The sequence below is a fragment of the Lepidochelys kempii genome, chromosome 9 (genome assembly GCF_965140285.1).
Source record: "Lepidochelys kempii isolate rLepKem1 chromosome 9, rLepKem1.hap1, whole genome shotgun sequence".
In the NCBI taxonomy this organism is placed as follows: Eukaryota; Metazoa; Chordata; order Testudines; family Cheloniidae; genus Lepidochelys; species Lepidochelys kempii.
The window spans coordinates 98,830,254-98,846,525 of record NC_136388.1 but is presented as its reverse complement, the minus strand read 5'-3'; the positions used below and the strand labels follow the sequence as shown (position 1 = coordinate 98,846,525).

The following is a 16,272-nucleotide window of genomic DNA, read 5'->3' as shown; positions in this document are numbered from 1 at the left end:
TAGAATTTATTGACCTTGATGATACTACAGGAGCTGGTATGACAAATGTGCTTCTTAAAAAGCTGGAAGATACGGGAATTGCGACAGCTGACAGGAGAGGTCAGGGCTACAATAATGGTGCCAACATGAGAGGAAAGAACAGAGGAGTGCGGACACGGATCCGAGAGTTAAACCCTTGAGCTTTTTTTGTCCCATGCAGTTATCATTCACTGAACTGGTCAGTTCATGCAGCATCAGCTTCTAGTGAGGCTCCTGAATTTTTTAATGTAATTCAAAGATCTATGTATTTTTCTCTGCATCAACTCATCAACGGCAGATTTTGAAGCAACATCTCGGAATATCCTCTCTGACACTGAAACCACTGAGTGCCACACGATGGGAAAGTTGAGTGGAGGCGATGAAGCCTATCAAACACCAAATTGGGAAGATAGATGATGCCATAGTTGCCATTATGGAGGATAATGCTATGACAGGAACTGTTCATGGGAGAACAGTGGCAGAGGCAAATGGAATCACCAGAAACATAAATAACTTCAAATTTCTGTGTGGCTTAGTGTTGTGGCATGACATACAGTTTGAAATAAATGTTGTAAGCAAGAGACTCCAAGGTGTTGACCTTGATATATCTGGAGCAATGGAACAACTGGACAAAACAAAGTCATACCTACAGTCTTACCAGTCAGATGAGGGATTTCAAAACGTTCTGAAGACTGCACAGAAATTGGCAGAGGAACTTCACACTGAAGCTATTTTCCCACCCATTCAAGAATACAAGAGTCACCAAAAAAGACGACATTTTGATTACGAGGCACAGGATAATCCCATAAGAGACCCCAAACAACAATTCAAAGTTGAATTCTTTAACCGGGTGCCAGATTGTGCAATACAGTCAGCTGAAGAACGTTTCGTGCAGCTCAAGGAACACAGCAGTATATTTGGGATGTTGTATGATATTCCAAAACTCCTCACGATACCCGAAGAAGACCTACACCAGCAATGCAGGGCACTAGAGACAGTGTTGACACCTGATGACATGCGCGATACTGATGCGAGTGATTTAGGTGATGATCTGAAAGCCCTTTCAAGATACATTTCAGCAGGATCAACTCCAAAGGCTGTTCTGGAATATATGTGCACAAATAAGATGACCATCCTCTTTCCAAATGCTTTTGTCGCTCTGCGCATACTTCTAACACTTCCTGTAACAGTTGCCAGTGAAGGACGCAGCTTCTCCAAGTTGAAGTTAATAAAAACACATCTACGCTCCACAACAACACAGGAGAGGCTGGTCGGCCTTGCAACCATCTCAACAGAGCATGAACTGGCCCAGACTGTGAACCTTCAGCAGGAAGCAGTTCAAATCTTTGCAACCCAGAAGACACGGAAAGCACCACTTTGATTATTCAAACAGATAAAAATGCCAGTGTTTACTATGCAGAAAAGAAAAGTTACATTTGCTGTTCAGGCGTTTGAAAGTTCAGTGTTACTTACAATTTTTGAACAAGGCATTTTAAGTTGTTAGTTCTCCTGTATTGGGGTAGGTAGCAGAGCAGCACCATGAGAGGAGTAGAACGGGAAGAAGGCAGAATTGAGACCTTTCAAAGTTTTAGCCCAAGCAAGGGGGCATGGGGACGTCATTTGAGCTCCCCGCCTCATGTGCCAAACTGTGGTGGGCCGGCCCCGCAAGGGGGATGTGCTGCCCCCGCCAGGCACTGCCATTCAATCACATGTTGGCTGGTGAAGTATTCCTTACGCTCTTCTAAATAAGAGCTGAGATTATCAGATAATAGCCTGACTCCAGAAGCAGGGGCTTTTAGCAAAAAAAACCCCACCAAATATGGCAAGAGTCACAATAAAATCATGAGAGTTGGCAACACTGGGGATGATACAAACCCTTTATCACTTCACTTCACTTTAGTTCAATACCGTTCGAGACATACTAATGATGGAAGTGTTGGTCGGCCGTTGGATCAACAGGTATGTTTAATATATCTAGAGAGAGACCCATGATCTCCATTCTTAAAATACTCTGGGAACAACCTACTACACTGGCCTAAGTAAATCTTACATATGCTAGGAAACTTTGTTTTATGTATCTAAAACGTTATAAAATCCCCTTCCTTTTTTGGGATGCCATTGTGTCTGATATTCTGTAACACCGCCAAATAACTGTCCTCTTCATGAGCTGAAGGTTCATTATTGGCGTGGAATCATTCTTGTTACAATACACACGTTTTCTCTCGGACATCCTGCTGTGCTTTGATAGTTTATTATTTGTACAATTAAAAAACCCTGAATATATTGGCAATAAAAAGGAAATTAGAAACTTTTTCCTGCAGGAAGTGAAATCAAGATAGTTTAACGGGATGCTAAGAATATGTTAATTTGGATACAGTATAAAAGGAGCGAGGATTAAGAGACGCACGGAGAACTTAGGTTAATGTAGAATTTGTCTTGTACAGCTTTGAAATGATAATACTTGCATAATTTGCTTAAAAGTTTTGCAAAGGATCAATGTGTCCGACGTGCTATTCACAAGAGCTTTAAAGGAATATACCAGTATAAGCAGATTATTAAACTTTAAGAATCTGAACTTTTAATAGGCTTTGCAAATCAAATGCTGTGAAATCTTGACACACGGTATAAAAACCTTAAATCAGAAAGCTATTCTATAAAACCCAGCAACACTTCTCACAGGCTAGTGAGTGCGCAGTGAATGGGCCTTTTCTGTGAATGGTGTGCTTCCCATCAATGTCTAACACATTTTAATGTACCTTAAAGGAGTGCTTTGTTATGCGTTTATTTTTTCTTAATACTTGCAGCATATTTTCTCCTACTGTGTAGCAACTGCACAGTTGAAGACGGCCATGCCCAGGGCATCTAATTAGAAAATCAACTTCTTTCGAAGACTGCGCATCTTTGCAAGATGCATGTACTTCCTGATAGTGCTGCATCAGCTGATGTTACACAAATAAGACAAGGAGAGCGGCCATCAGGATAACAACCCACTAATCAAATTCATATGTTACCAAGTTAGGAAGGAGAACAAATTCTTTTCGGATCGGGACAGTACTATCTTGATAAATAAGAGAAATAGACTGCAGTCTATAAAATCAGATTCAATAAAGGGAAATACAAAGTGGGTCACAATGGAAGGAATAATCCAATTTGCAAAATGGGATGAGTCAGTCAATAGGAATACTAAACTTTTATAATCGACAGAGCTTGTCATCTACACAGCAATTTATTAATCCTAAAAGCATTCCTGTGAGTAGATAAATGTTGGGTCAGATCCACAGCTGATGTAAATAAGCATAGCTCCTTTGACTTCAGTAGTGGTATGACTTATAGCAGATGAGATTTTTATCCACTGTATTTATTATCTCATTTTACATATGGGGAAACTCAGGCAAATACCCAGGACCAAAAAAATGAGCTAGTATGCGAGCTGGGGTTAGAACTCAGGGATTCCTGGCTCCCCATCCTGCAATCAGACCACTCTCTGCCACTCCCAAGGATCTACGGTAGCAATGAATATGAGTCAACCACGTGATGTAATTGTAAAAAGCACAATGGTAATGTCCCATTGCATTAACTGGAACACCAGAGGGAAAAGCAAGACAAACAGTCCAACCCGCTAAGCAATAATTAGGCCAAAATGGGAGTGTCATGTTCAGTCAAACTGGAGGAAGTTAAGAGAGGAGAAATGAAAACTTTGATAAATGGTTTTGGAAATGAGAGCCTTTGGGAAGGCTAAAGACACTGGGCATATCTAGCCTGTGAAAAGGAGGGACATGACATCGGTCTGCAAATACAGAAAGCAATATTATAAATAGGACAGAGCCAGTATTAACCAAGAGGACAAGAAGTGAACAGGTTTAAGAAGCAAAAGGGCCAGTTTATCCTCAGGAGCGAGGCACCTGACCAAGCTCACAAGGGAGGGTGTGGAATTGCTGTTCATTGCTGGACTAGATACTCCCACATTAAAATGGATTAAGAATAATCAATAAATCCTGCCACAATGCAGAGGGGTTACACTGGACAAATGCCTAGAGGCCCCTTCCAACAGAATTAATGCTAAGATACCCTATTAGAGACAAAAAGAACCAGAGTACTTGTGGCACCTTAGAGACTAACAAATTTATTTGAGCATAAGCTTTCGTGGGCTAAAACCCACTTCTTCGGATGCATGCAGTGGAAAATACAGTAAGAAGATATATATACACAGAGAACATGAAACAATGGGTGTTGCCATACACACTATAACGAGAAAAGAAAAGGAGTACTTGTGGCACCTTAGAGACTAACCAATTTATCTGAGCATAAGTTTTCGTGAGCTACAGCTCACTTCATCGGATGCATACTATGGAAAGTGTGGAAGATCTTTTTATATACACACAAAGCATGAAAAAATACCTCCTCCCACCCCACTCTCCTGCTGGTAATAGCTTATCTAAAGTGATCACTCTCCTTACAATGTGTATGATAATCAAGTTGGGCTATTTCCAGCACAAATCCAGGTTTTCTCAGGTTTTTTCATGCTTTGTGTGTATATAAAGAGAAAACCTGGATTTGTGCTGGAAATGGCCCAACTTGATTATCGTACACATTGTAAGGAGAGTGATCACTTTAGATAAGCTATTACCAGCAGGAGAGTGGGGTGGGAGGAGGTATTTTTTCATGCTTTGTGTGTATATAAAAAGATCTTCTACACTTTCCACAGTGTGCATCCGATGAAGTGAGCTGTAGCTCACGAAAGCTCATGCTCAAATAAATTAGTTAGTCTCTAAGGTGCCACAAGTACTCCTTTTCTTTTTGCGAATACAGACTAACACGGCTGTTACTCTGAAAACTATAACGAGAGTGATCAATTAAGGTGAGCTATTATCAGCAGGAGAAAAAACCTTTTGTAGTGATAATCAGGATGGCCCATTTCCAACAGTTGACAAGAAGGTGTGAATAACGGGGGGGGGGGGGGGGAAATAAGCATGGGGAAATAGTTTTACTTTGTGTAATGACCCATCCACTCCCAGTCTTTATTCAAGCCTAAGTTAACTGTATCCAGTTTGCAAATTAATTCCAATTCAGCAGTCTCTCGTTGGAGTCTGGTTTTGAAGTTTTTTTGTTGTAATATTGCGACTTTTACATCTGTAATCGAGTGACCACGGAGATTGAAGTGTTCAACTGGTTTTTGAATGTTATAATTCTTGACATCTGATTTGTGTCCATTTATTCTTTTACGTAGAGACTGTCTGGTTTGGCCAATGTACACGGCAGAGGGGCATTGCTGGCACATGATGGCATCTATCACATTGGTAGATGTGCAGGTGAACGAGCCTCTGATAGTGTGGCTGATGTGATTAGGTCCTATGATGGTCCTATGTCAACTGCTGGAAATGGGCCATCCTGATTATCACTACAAAAGTTTTTTTTTCTCCTGCTGATAACAGCTCACCTTAATTGATCACTCTCATTATAGTGTGTATGGCAACACCCATTGTTTCATGTTCTCCGTGTATATAAATCTCCCCACTGTATTTTCCACTGCATGCATCCGATGAAGTGAGCTGTTGCTTTTGCTCAAATTAATTGGTTAGTCTCTAAGGTGCCACAAGTCCTCCTGTTCTTTTTGCTGATACAGACTAACACGGCTGCCACTCTGAAACCTATTAGAGACATGGCTACTACAGCAACCTCAACTCCTATAGAAATTATCTCTACCCACAGACAAACATGCTCACACATACAAAATCCATGGCTGTGATAAATAAACCTATCACGTACCTGTGCTGCTATCACAGCCCAGGAACTGAATCACCTGCCCACAGCTCCCCAGCACTCAGGGTAGTAGCTCAATCCCCTTCGGGGCTTTGGACAGGCACCTTTTTAAATACTACCTTGATCAGAAGAGCTTCAAGCAGCTTTAACCGACATGGAATTAAGAACGGTTCCAGGCATAGAACCTTTATCTATATGGATGCACCAGCGTTAGCAACCGGGGCCAGCAACGTGTCCGTACATGGACACAAGTATCTGTGCTAAAAATTTTGAGGTCCATGGTAATTTTTTCAAAAAGTTGAATGACTGAATGACATAACCCACCCCTCCCTCACCCACCCCCGCCAATGTCCGTCAGTAAGTACAGTAATTCTGTCACGTGTCCGTCTCACAACATGGTGGTGCCGACCCCGGTTAGCAAGGGTAGGACACTTGTAATGAAACATCCCTAATGTGGATAAGGCTTAAGTATTAATCGAAAAACCTGAACTGAGACAATTTTCTCCATAGTATCAGGGCCCTTCTAGCAATGAAGCAGTTATGAATGTCTCTCTGCTGGCTCCAGTCCAACTCTTGTACATGGAACAGGTTAACTACAAGGAAGGAAGGAAGTCTATTTTTGTCCAGCCTGCTGTGTACTTCACTCATGAGTATCTGAGCAGGGGAACACTGCATCTGGGTTGCAGCCTCAAAAAGCCAGGAAAACAGAGAGACACATAAATCTGAGGTCACAGAATTTTTGCATTCTACGTACATGGACACCCCAGGTCAGGACTTTCTTTTCTCAGCTCTCCCAGTAGGCTACCAGCCAATAAATGACTAATATCCGGAAGCTGACTGCAAGGTTCATGAAACCCAGTATTTCTTGTAAAAAGCTGAAAGCCAGGTCTGGGGAAAATCAGAAGTGAGCATCAGCCTAGCACATGGACAGGTGAAGTTATGTCGGAAGAATTAGAGCATACAGCTGATGTTTTTAGGTTTCACCTCGCTTGGGGAAAATAAAGGCCAAGACTGTTGAAAGTAACTAGTGATTTTGGGAACCCAGCTAGACACACCTTGAAGGGGTCTCATTTTCAGAAAGTGCTGAGCACCCATGTTCTGAAAACAGGTCCCTTTAAGGGATCCCAATTTGGGTAACCCCAAAATTGAGGCAACAAAAAAGAAAAATCACTATCACTCTTGAACACCTTAGATACAGTAATTAACCGATGTGATGATTCTTATTTCAATTTAAAACTCAGTCTGTAAATGGGAATGAGGAGAGAAGAGGCATTTATTTTTATTAGTGTGACTTTATTCAGATTAGTTTCTATTTCTAATTCCATTAAGGGAAACACTTTTGGGTACTACTCACACTCCCAACCCAGTGAGAAGTCAGACAGTCATTCCGGGACATGTTAGGGTTGTATATGCTTAAAACATGAGGTGGGAAGGAGGTAAATAAATCTAAGATACAGTGTTGATGACCTATTTTCTGCTTGTGTATGTGAGTTCCATGAACCCTCGGCCCTCACTGTGGTTTTGTGCATCTCAGTACAGCCTCTCCAGCAGGACAGATGCAAAGCAGCCCCTATGCAAGCCGCCATCCACACCAATTCACGACTAGTTAGCAAGTGGTTTGCTACACAGACCAGCTGGTCTTTCCTCCAGAGGACACCACTGACATCTCTGCAAGGGGATCCGATTTTTCGCACTCGCCTGCCATCGCTGTCACTTGGCTTGGAGTGAAAAATTTAAACTTCGGCTCTGAAGAGGGTTGTTGTCAATATTTCAGATAAGCTGGCAGAGGAGGTGGTGTGTGTTTGACAAGACAGAGTGGGAGGGAGAAGAGAGCAGATAGAAGCGTGTTCACTTAAGGAGGAGCACTGCAGGAGATAGCTTTGCTCATGGTACTGCAAAGTTGTTCATTTCATTATTAATTCAGTGGCCAGGCAAGTGGGAAGAGAAACTTCTGGGTTTTTGCTAAACTCTGTTCACTTTACCGTTATCTCCATCCTCCCAACCCCCCTCCCTACCCTGTCTGTCTTTTTCAGCCACCTGTCATGTCCTACACCAAAACTGTAAGCTCTCTGGGGCACAGATGGGCTTCTTTGTTTTTATCTATACAGCACCTAATACAAGGGAGCCCTGACGCTTGATTGGGGTTCCTAGGCACTGCCATAATACAATTTACACACAGGTTCCAAAGTCAAGCATTCAAGTAAATGTCAGAATTAGGGTTGCCTGTTCACCCTTTATTTGGCCCCTTTGTCCCTACCCATATGATACAGCCGTACACAATAGCTCATCACAAATCTGTGGTAGAGCCTGAAAGAACCAGGATTAGAACCCAGCTCTTCTCTCGGTGGGCTGACGCCTTACCCACAAAAGGGCATCCCTTCTCTTCTTGCAACCCTCCATCTCATTCATTGTCCATCCTGTGCCCTGACTAAGGCAGGTGTCTTGCAGAACAAACACTGTGTAAGCCTGTAATTGAAGACTGCATCATGATGCACACACACAAGGAGGCCAAATTAGGATTGCATAGGCAACCTTCATTCAGGTATTTCCTAATTTCTAAGTGAGTGACTCTGCAACTTGGGTGACATTTTAACATAGTTTTTTTTAAATGTACATGTCTGGGTATTTTAAACTGAAAAAGAAATTCCATTGTACAGAGCCATATTGATCCTGCCCACCTGGGTCATCATCTGAGTCTGAAACCAGGACCCACACTGGCAACACAGTCGTCCACCACTGGCTTCACTGGGACTCTGTGTGGTCTAAGTTAGGACAGTAGGACCAAGAACATAGAATTTCAATTTTGATCTGCAAAGACGTCGTTGTACTTAAACGTTTCACATTATCCAGGCTGTAGTATTTAATAGCATGATTTCATGTGCTTTTTAATTAAGAAGCAGAGAAATATTTTTTTTAATCCTTTTTGAATTGTACTTTTCATTAGGCATGGAGATGAAAGTTTTTCCAAAAGAAGTTACAGATAGAGGGCACATTTTTCCTGAGGCAAAGTAACTTCATATTATTAAATGCATAATCGGCAATGCTTGAGTAATCTTTTAAAAAATAGTTTGATGTCATTTTCTGGTCCCTTCAGTGTTTCAGGTCAGTACTGCAAGTACAAGTTAATTATTTCCTGAGGTTACCAACCAAGAAGCAGCCATACTTTATGCTCTACATTATTTTTGCCATGTCTTGACATTATTTCTATTATTTTCCTTATGTAAATTACTTTAATAGTAAAGGACATTTTGCAAAGTAGGGTTAGTAGAAGAGCAGTCTGGTGATATTACGTGTAATTATAATAAGCATTACTATGCTGAGTTCATACATTCTTGAACATTTCTCGGGACCAATGTTTTGCCAAAAAAAAAAAAAAAGTTTTTCATTAACACGTTTTCCTTTGTAATATTAACCTTGCATTTGTCATTCACCATTAATCTCACAGATAATTGTCACAACACCCAGAGAAGCAATGAATATACTTAATATATTATATATAGAAGCAGGAGAAAACAGAATGGGGAAGAACCACTGTGGCTGATACTCTGCTGGCATCCCAGAGTTGCACCAAGGATGAATTTGGCCCAACACGTAAGACTTTTTATTTAAAGACCCATCAGTAGAAACCTCCTGTTGGTCACAGTGCAAGTAGATCATGCAAAGGAAAACAACTGCACACTTTGGACCGAATTCCATGCACACCTGCATGTATGCAGTCCACATTGAAGTGCACCTGAGGACAGAATTGAATGTTTTTCAGATATTACCATGTCCACAGGTAATACTGTGGCATTTGTCTATTTCCTAATGTTAATGGTTCATTCTAGAATGAAGGTCAGATGTTCAAGTTGGAAGAAAGTCAGCACGAACCCAGAAGATGTATTACCAAAACTCAGTAGCCCAGATGACCATCAGCGTGAAGCCACACCAAAGGGAAAAGGGTAACTACAACCTCATTGATACCCAAATTGTCACTGAATTATGCCCTTTCCAGAGGGAGTGTTGCTTAGTAAAGCAGTTGTTCCGCATCTTTGTTCCTGACTGGTCAACACCCACACACCCGATTCTCCACTGGGCCACAGCAGTGTGTGTTTCACACAGAGTGGCTTCCACATCTCAATAAAGCATGAAGAGTAACCTTCTGCTCCTTCCCACAGGTAGTTTTGTGCCCCCCTCTGCTCCATCGCCCTGCTAAACATCACGCAGCAGACTCAGCTTCTGGCCTGATTGTTTTTAAGTTTTGTATAAATAACAAAGATCGCCAGTGAAGCTATTTGTGAAATCTCAGACATCAGTGAATTCAGTAGGCCCAAGTCCTACAAAAACTTGCATGCACATTTAACTGTTTATGAGGAGTACTGAGGAGAAAAAAAGAATTGTTCACCTGTCCACAATTTCTTGTCCATTCCAGCAAAGGGTGTCATTCTGAACAGCAGAACCGTGGCTGCAGATATAGTCGGGCAAGCTGCTATAAAAACTGCTATGAGATTTTAGTTTCATAATGAGCTCCCTGAAAAGAAAGCACAAAGGTATAAGTTAAATAGGAACAGATTATCATCGGTTTCAGAGTAGCAGCCGTGTTAGTCTGTATTCGCAAAAAGAAAAGGAGGACCTGTGGCACCTTAGAGACTAACCAATGTTAGATTATCATCAGTTCAGCAGGTTTTACCAGCAGGTCTTGCACAGCTGCTTATAGCAACCAATGTGTCCAGAAGTCATGCATAACTTCCTACCTGCAAGGAGCACCATGGCAAGTTAAAGGTGAAGCATCAGGCTTGTTTATGGAGACTTCTGCCACTCTGCATCACACCCTCTATGTCATTTTGTCATGTCATGTCAGCTATTCTCAAATGGCAGATCCAAGCATTCCTTAGTCAGGCACAATTCCCCCTGATTTCAAAGGCTGCAAGAAGCAGTGGGCCCGATGGCCCCGATCCTGCAAACACCTAGGTGACAGTCATCCCCTTGGCTGACATGGTGAGGATTCCATCAGGGACCTCCGGAGCTAAAAGCATAAGCTGCTACAGTTTGAGCTGAAGAGTTAAAGCTCAGTAACTGGGACATGTAACACACACTCGCCAGCAGGTTACAATTACACAAGTGCTTCACTTTACACATAAGTAGCCTCACAAGTCAATGGGACTACTCACCCATGTAAAGTTAAGCGCTTGTGTCTGCAAGGTGACGGTCCGAATTTGTAACGAACTACTGTAGTAAAATGTGGAGAAGTTGATAACACAGGCAGTTACCGTCCACTGACAATGCACGCTACGTAATATGTAACAATGAGCCAAATTCAGTACTGGACACATTTCCCAAAGTGGGCTGTATTCAGAGCAGCACACCTTCCCCTAGGCTCTGGGGTACTTTGTGACCGTCTCTGTTGCCTCCCTCCACCCCCAGAACTGAGACTCCTCCTCCATTTAAATCCTGCGGTGGCAATAAGCTCACCTGCTTGCTCCCTAGGGCACCATCCACAAAGCGCTCCTTTGACTCTGGACTGGAGGCTGGGACCGAGGGGTTGTTGAAGGGTGGAGGGAGAACCGGGGCAGAGCAGTAGTGTGTTTAACTCGGGGCAGGGGGAGTAATAGAAAACAAATGGAAAATAACTAAAATAAATCAAGGCACAATGAATGAAATACAACCAGTGCATAGCCTATAAAGCAATGGGGCTTGGGGCTGCAGGAGCGTTCTGTTAATGGGCCAGGTGAGGAGGTGGAGACCTAAGCTCCATAAGGCGGGGGGGGGGGGGGAATACTGAGATTTGCTCAATATCTACAATCGATATTGTTGAACCACAAGGTGTGTGCATCAGACCCCTAGCCGATGGTGCCCTTCCTCCCACCCTTTTTCTCCCCCTTTGTATTTTGGCTGTCTCCTGATCTGTAAGCATGTCGTCAACCTGGGAGCAGGGACTATCTTGTGTACGACACCTGGCACAGTGGGGCCTCTGAACCTGCCTGGAGCCTGCAGGCACTCGTGCAATGTCAATCATCCCTGGACTGGTACGGTCTGCCTTTTGGCACGTACCATTCCTTATTTTAAAAGGAGTGAATCCACTTCAGACTGAAGTAAACTGTTACAGAGATTAGCCGTGAGTTACAAACCACCCAGCTGGGGGCAGACAAAACAAAGAGAAAGATGTCTGGATGCTTTCAAAGAGAGCCTTTATTTTTTATTTCTTTACTTTTAATAAGGCATGCAGCTTTTCACCCATCATCAGATTCACACAGCCGGTGCACACGGCCTCTCTAACTAACAGAGGTAGAGTGGAAGAGGATTCCCTTTTTTTCTCCTACAGTATTGATGGGAAGTAACATAATGCAGCTTTCAGAGTAACAGCCGTGTTAGTCTGTATTCACAAAAAGAAAAGGAGGACTTGTGGCACCTTAGAGACTAACCAATTTATTTGAGCATAAGCTTTCATGAGCTACAGCTCACTTCATCGGATGCATACTGTGGAAAGTACAGAAGTACTTATGCTTATGCTCAAATAAATTGGTTAGTCTCTAAGGTGCCACAAGTACTCCTTTTCATAATGCAGCTTTTCTGGCTATTGAAAGATGTCAGTGCTGCTATTTATCGCCTCATCTCCACCAATAAACAAGCTTTAGTTAACGAGAAAAGCCTTACTAATGTCATTAAAAACACATCACAAAGCCTGAGCATCTTTCCCTGCAAAAATACACGGGAAGATTTATGTCTTCACTTTCGGCAGGCACTAGAATATCTTGTGATCACCATTTGTTCTTAATGCATTTCCTGAGGGGCTTTATTTTCTTCATGGGGCCATCCGGGAGGCCAAAATAAGTCAAGATTCTTCTCATGGGATTTTTGTGCTGAATTGCTGAGCAGGGTCGGACAATTACCTCCCATGTCTTACATATGATGCTCCTTTTAATACATCCCAGAATGATATTAGCCTTCTTCACAATTGCCTCACGTTATTGTCTCGTATTCAGTTTGAAATCCACTATAATCCCCAGTTCCTTTTCTGTAATACTACTGCTCAGCCAGTTACTCCACATTTTGTAGTTGTTCATTTGATTTTTCCTTCCTAAGTGAAGTACTTTGAATTGTATTGAATTTCATCTTGTTGAATTCAGACCAATTCTCCAATTTGTCAAGGTTGTTTTGAATTCTAATCCTGTCCTCCAAAGTGTTTACAATCCCTCCCAGTTTGGTGTCATCTGAAAATTTTATAAGAAAACTCTCCACTCCATTATCCAAGTCATTAGTGAAAATATTGAATAGTACTGGACCCAAGAGAGATCCCTGCAGGACCCCACTAGATACAACCTTCCAGTTTGACAGCGAACCATTGATAATTATTCTTTGAGTATGGTTTTCAACCAGCCGTGCACTGACCTTATAATAATTTCATCTAGACCACATTTCCCTCATTTGCTTGTGCGAATGTCTCATGGGACTGTGTCAAAAGCCTTACTAAAATCAAGATATAGCACATCTACTGCTTTCCCCAACTCACTAGGCCAGTAACGCTATCAAAGAAGGAATTAGGTTGGTCTGACATGATTTGTTCTTGACAGATCCATGTTGGCTATTCCTTACCACCTGATTATCCTCTCGGTCTTACAGACAGATTGATTGATCATTTGTTCCAGAATCTTTCATCCCTCCTTCCTTTTCATTTCCCCTCGTGTGTAACCAGGATGGTCTCTCATCTTGTAGCTGTCAATTTCCTATGAGGTCCTGTCCTGAAAGCAGCTCCCATCTTGTTATTGTAAACTGAGGTACCAGATCCCGCAGGAAGAGCACTGGAAGGAACAATGTTTTCTGTCGGCTGAAGCTGCAAGTGATCATCTGCTCACAACAGGAGGATGGGAGACATCAGTCGCAAAGTGAAGGAGAGAAACGTTTCCAATGTCAGTACGTACAGCCTCTCTTAAAGCCCTAAGTACATTGCAGTGGGTTTCTCCAAATCCCATGCTCCTCAAATGACAATAATGCATCACTTCCAGAGTCTGTGCAGTGTGCCCCCCACAACACAGGAAGATAATGGAGGAACAAAGATGCTTATAACACACTTACAAGCAGTCTCCTCTTAGTCCACCCTGGTACGGCCCGACTGAAAGACAATGAGAATTTGGCCCAGTAAATATTTACAGGTGACTTTGTTCACGTCGTCTTTGAGCGTTTCCACATTTACAAAAAAAAATCAAATTTTCTCATTTCATTTCTGCAGCTGTTCTTCTTTTATTTAAATACATAAGCGCATGCACGCAAAATTCTCCTAGTCTGCTTTAAAAATCAGTGAGAGGGAGAAGAGCTTTTTCCCTTCATACCAATATAATCCCACTAAATTACAGCTTCTATTTACCGAGTTAAACCTAGCTGGAACAAGTGCTGGGTTCCGTGCCACGAACACAGACGCCTGCTCTGATTTTCAAACACTTAGAAAACTGCTGTGAACATTCCTTGATGTTTTTAAAGTGTTAAATAAAAAAAAAATCCCTCCATACTATAAGGTTGGAAACCTTGTGCGCCATGCTTCAGGCTAAGGTTAACATCTGCCTTGGCAACCTTTAAAAACAGTGTTTTGTACAGCCCCTGGAATATCAAAGATGGGAATCAGAAGACAGTTTTATGCTTAAAAGAAAAACACATTGACATTTACACAGTAGCCATGAAAACATGTAACCCTCACCCACATGGATATATTTCAGAGTTTTACATCAGAGTAGTTTCCTGCCTCATAAAGACAGCAGCCATGTATACTCAGAGTCAAAACGGTCTCACCTTCTCCGGCTGGACAGGGTTTCCTCATGTTCTGTGTGAGCCACCTTCCGTACGTTCTTGTCAATGAAAAGGTCTTCAGGGTCATGAGCTGATCTATACTGTCTCTGTTGGGAATGGCCACAGAATTTGCTAATCTGAAAACGCAACACAAAAGCATTATGAGCTAAAGTGCAGCAAGCAACACACCAGAAGCAAAAGGCTAAGAGATGTACTGTCCACCACACGTATACATTTTTTAAAATAGCATGATAAAGATGCAGGGTAAAATTTTCAAAAGCGCCTCGGTGACTTGGGAGCCAATGTCACATTTACTAAGTGACTTAGGCACTTGGGAGTCAATAAGGAGTTAGGTGCCTAAACACCTTTAAAAATCTGGGCCTATGTCACACTTTTGAAAATCGGATGAAGGCTCCCAAGTCACTTACGCATTTTTGAAAATTTTACCCATTGTCTCATCCCAGAGGAATTTGTGGGGGTAACTTGTAAAACAAAAGAACTTGGTGCAGAATAACAAGTATGTCAACCAATTTCTTCCATTGTGGAGGCTGGTCCTGGTTCTCACCTAGTAACAAAGGCTTTTTCTCAAATGATGAATGAGCCTGAAGGGAAAAGTCAAAGGATTATGCGTTTTGTGCCTCTCCACAGAAGTTCCTGGTCAGAAATATAAAGCTCTGTTTTCCAAGTGCAAGGTGTTTTTAATCTTTCTAACCTTTCTGGGCCAGATCCTCAGCCAGAGTAACTCAGTATTAAAGTCATCAGAGGTATGCTGAGGATCTGGCCCTTTGAGGGCTAGTTTTTCTTTTTAACAAGTCCATCTGAACAGCGCTCCAATCTTGGAAGTATGTTTTGCTCCAAGACTGAAACAAGCTCATAAAAGAGAATTGTAAAGATCACATAGTTCTTTGTAAGGATACCAGCCTTGTGGCATCGAAGGCAATGCACAGAGAGCAATCAGCTGTCAAAACCCCGAGCTATAAGCTTTTCCTGGCAGAATTCCAAACTGACAGGTTAAATATTCTCTGTGTTATCAGCCATGGTGCTTCAGAAGTTCCTCTGCACTTTCTTTTTGAAAGTCAGAGCAAAATAAGATACAGATACCAGGCCAGAGTTAAAGAAGAACTAATATTTCTGGTTGTCAACCCCTTTAAAAAGATCATTTTGTTTTCCTGTCACAATCAGTAGCCACTCCCCATGAGACCGTACGCCCCCTTTGATGCTTCACCTCTGTGTGGAAGGACTGTGCTTCCCTGAAAGCTCACTTATGCCCTCAAAACAGAGTTTGAGTGGGATCTGAGAGGAAAAGGGTGGATTTCACTCTTCAGGATGCTCTGGAGAGTCCTGGCCAGATGAGGGCATGCATGAGCCAACAGGCTTGTTACCAGAGCTGGGGGAATACCGCAGAGTTTCCCCACAAACATTCACTCCGACTGAAGAAATGGATTCACTGTGGCTATGCTCGCTTGTTACTCACATGAACACCCCTGGAAAGCGCTCTTACACCAGAAGTGCTCTATTTTATATGGGATCAGCGCAGCAGAGGGGGAAGGGCCTCATGCATCCACTCTGGCTCATGCAATGGACATTACAGTATTGTCAATCTGAAGCATTCAACAATCACAGGTCAGGCTCCAAATAAACCATGAGACTGGCTTAAAAATCCTGAGATTTAAAAATAAATAAATAAATACATTTCAGGTTCTGTTTACTAGTCTTCCAGGTTTGCGAGCCTTTAGG

At 42.3% G+C, this 16,272-nt stretch overlaps 1 protein-coding gene across 1 annotated transcript in view; it reads right to left on the bottom strand.

Moving 5' to 3' along the window:
• Nucleotides 1-16,272, bottom strand: part of GPC3 (glypican 3) — a 284,726-nt gene that overhangs the window by 88,594 nt on the left and 179,860 nt on the right. Inside the window, exons 4-5 of the mRNA XM_073358506.2 lie at nt 14,539-14,672; nt 10,163-10,288 (exon numbers count right to left, since the gene is read on the bottom strand). Of these exons, the coding sequence (XP_073214607.1) occupies nt 10,163-10,288; nt 14,539-14,672 (260 nt within the window). The remainder of the gene's footprint in view (nt 1-10,162; nt 10,289-14,538; nt 14,673-16,272) is intronic.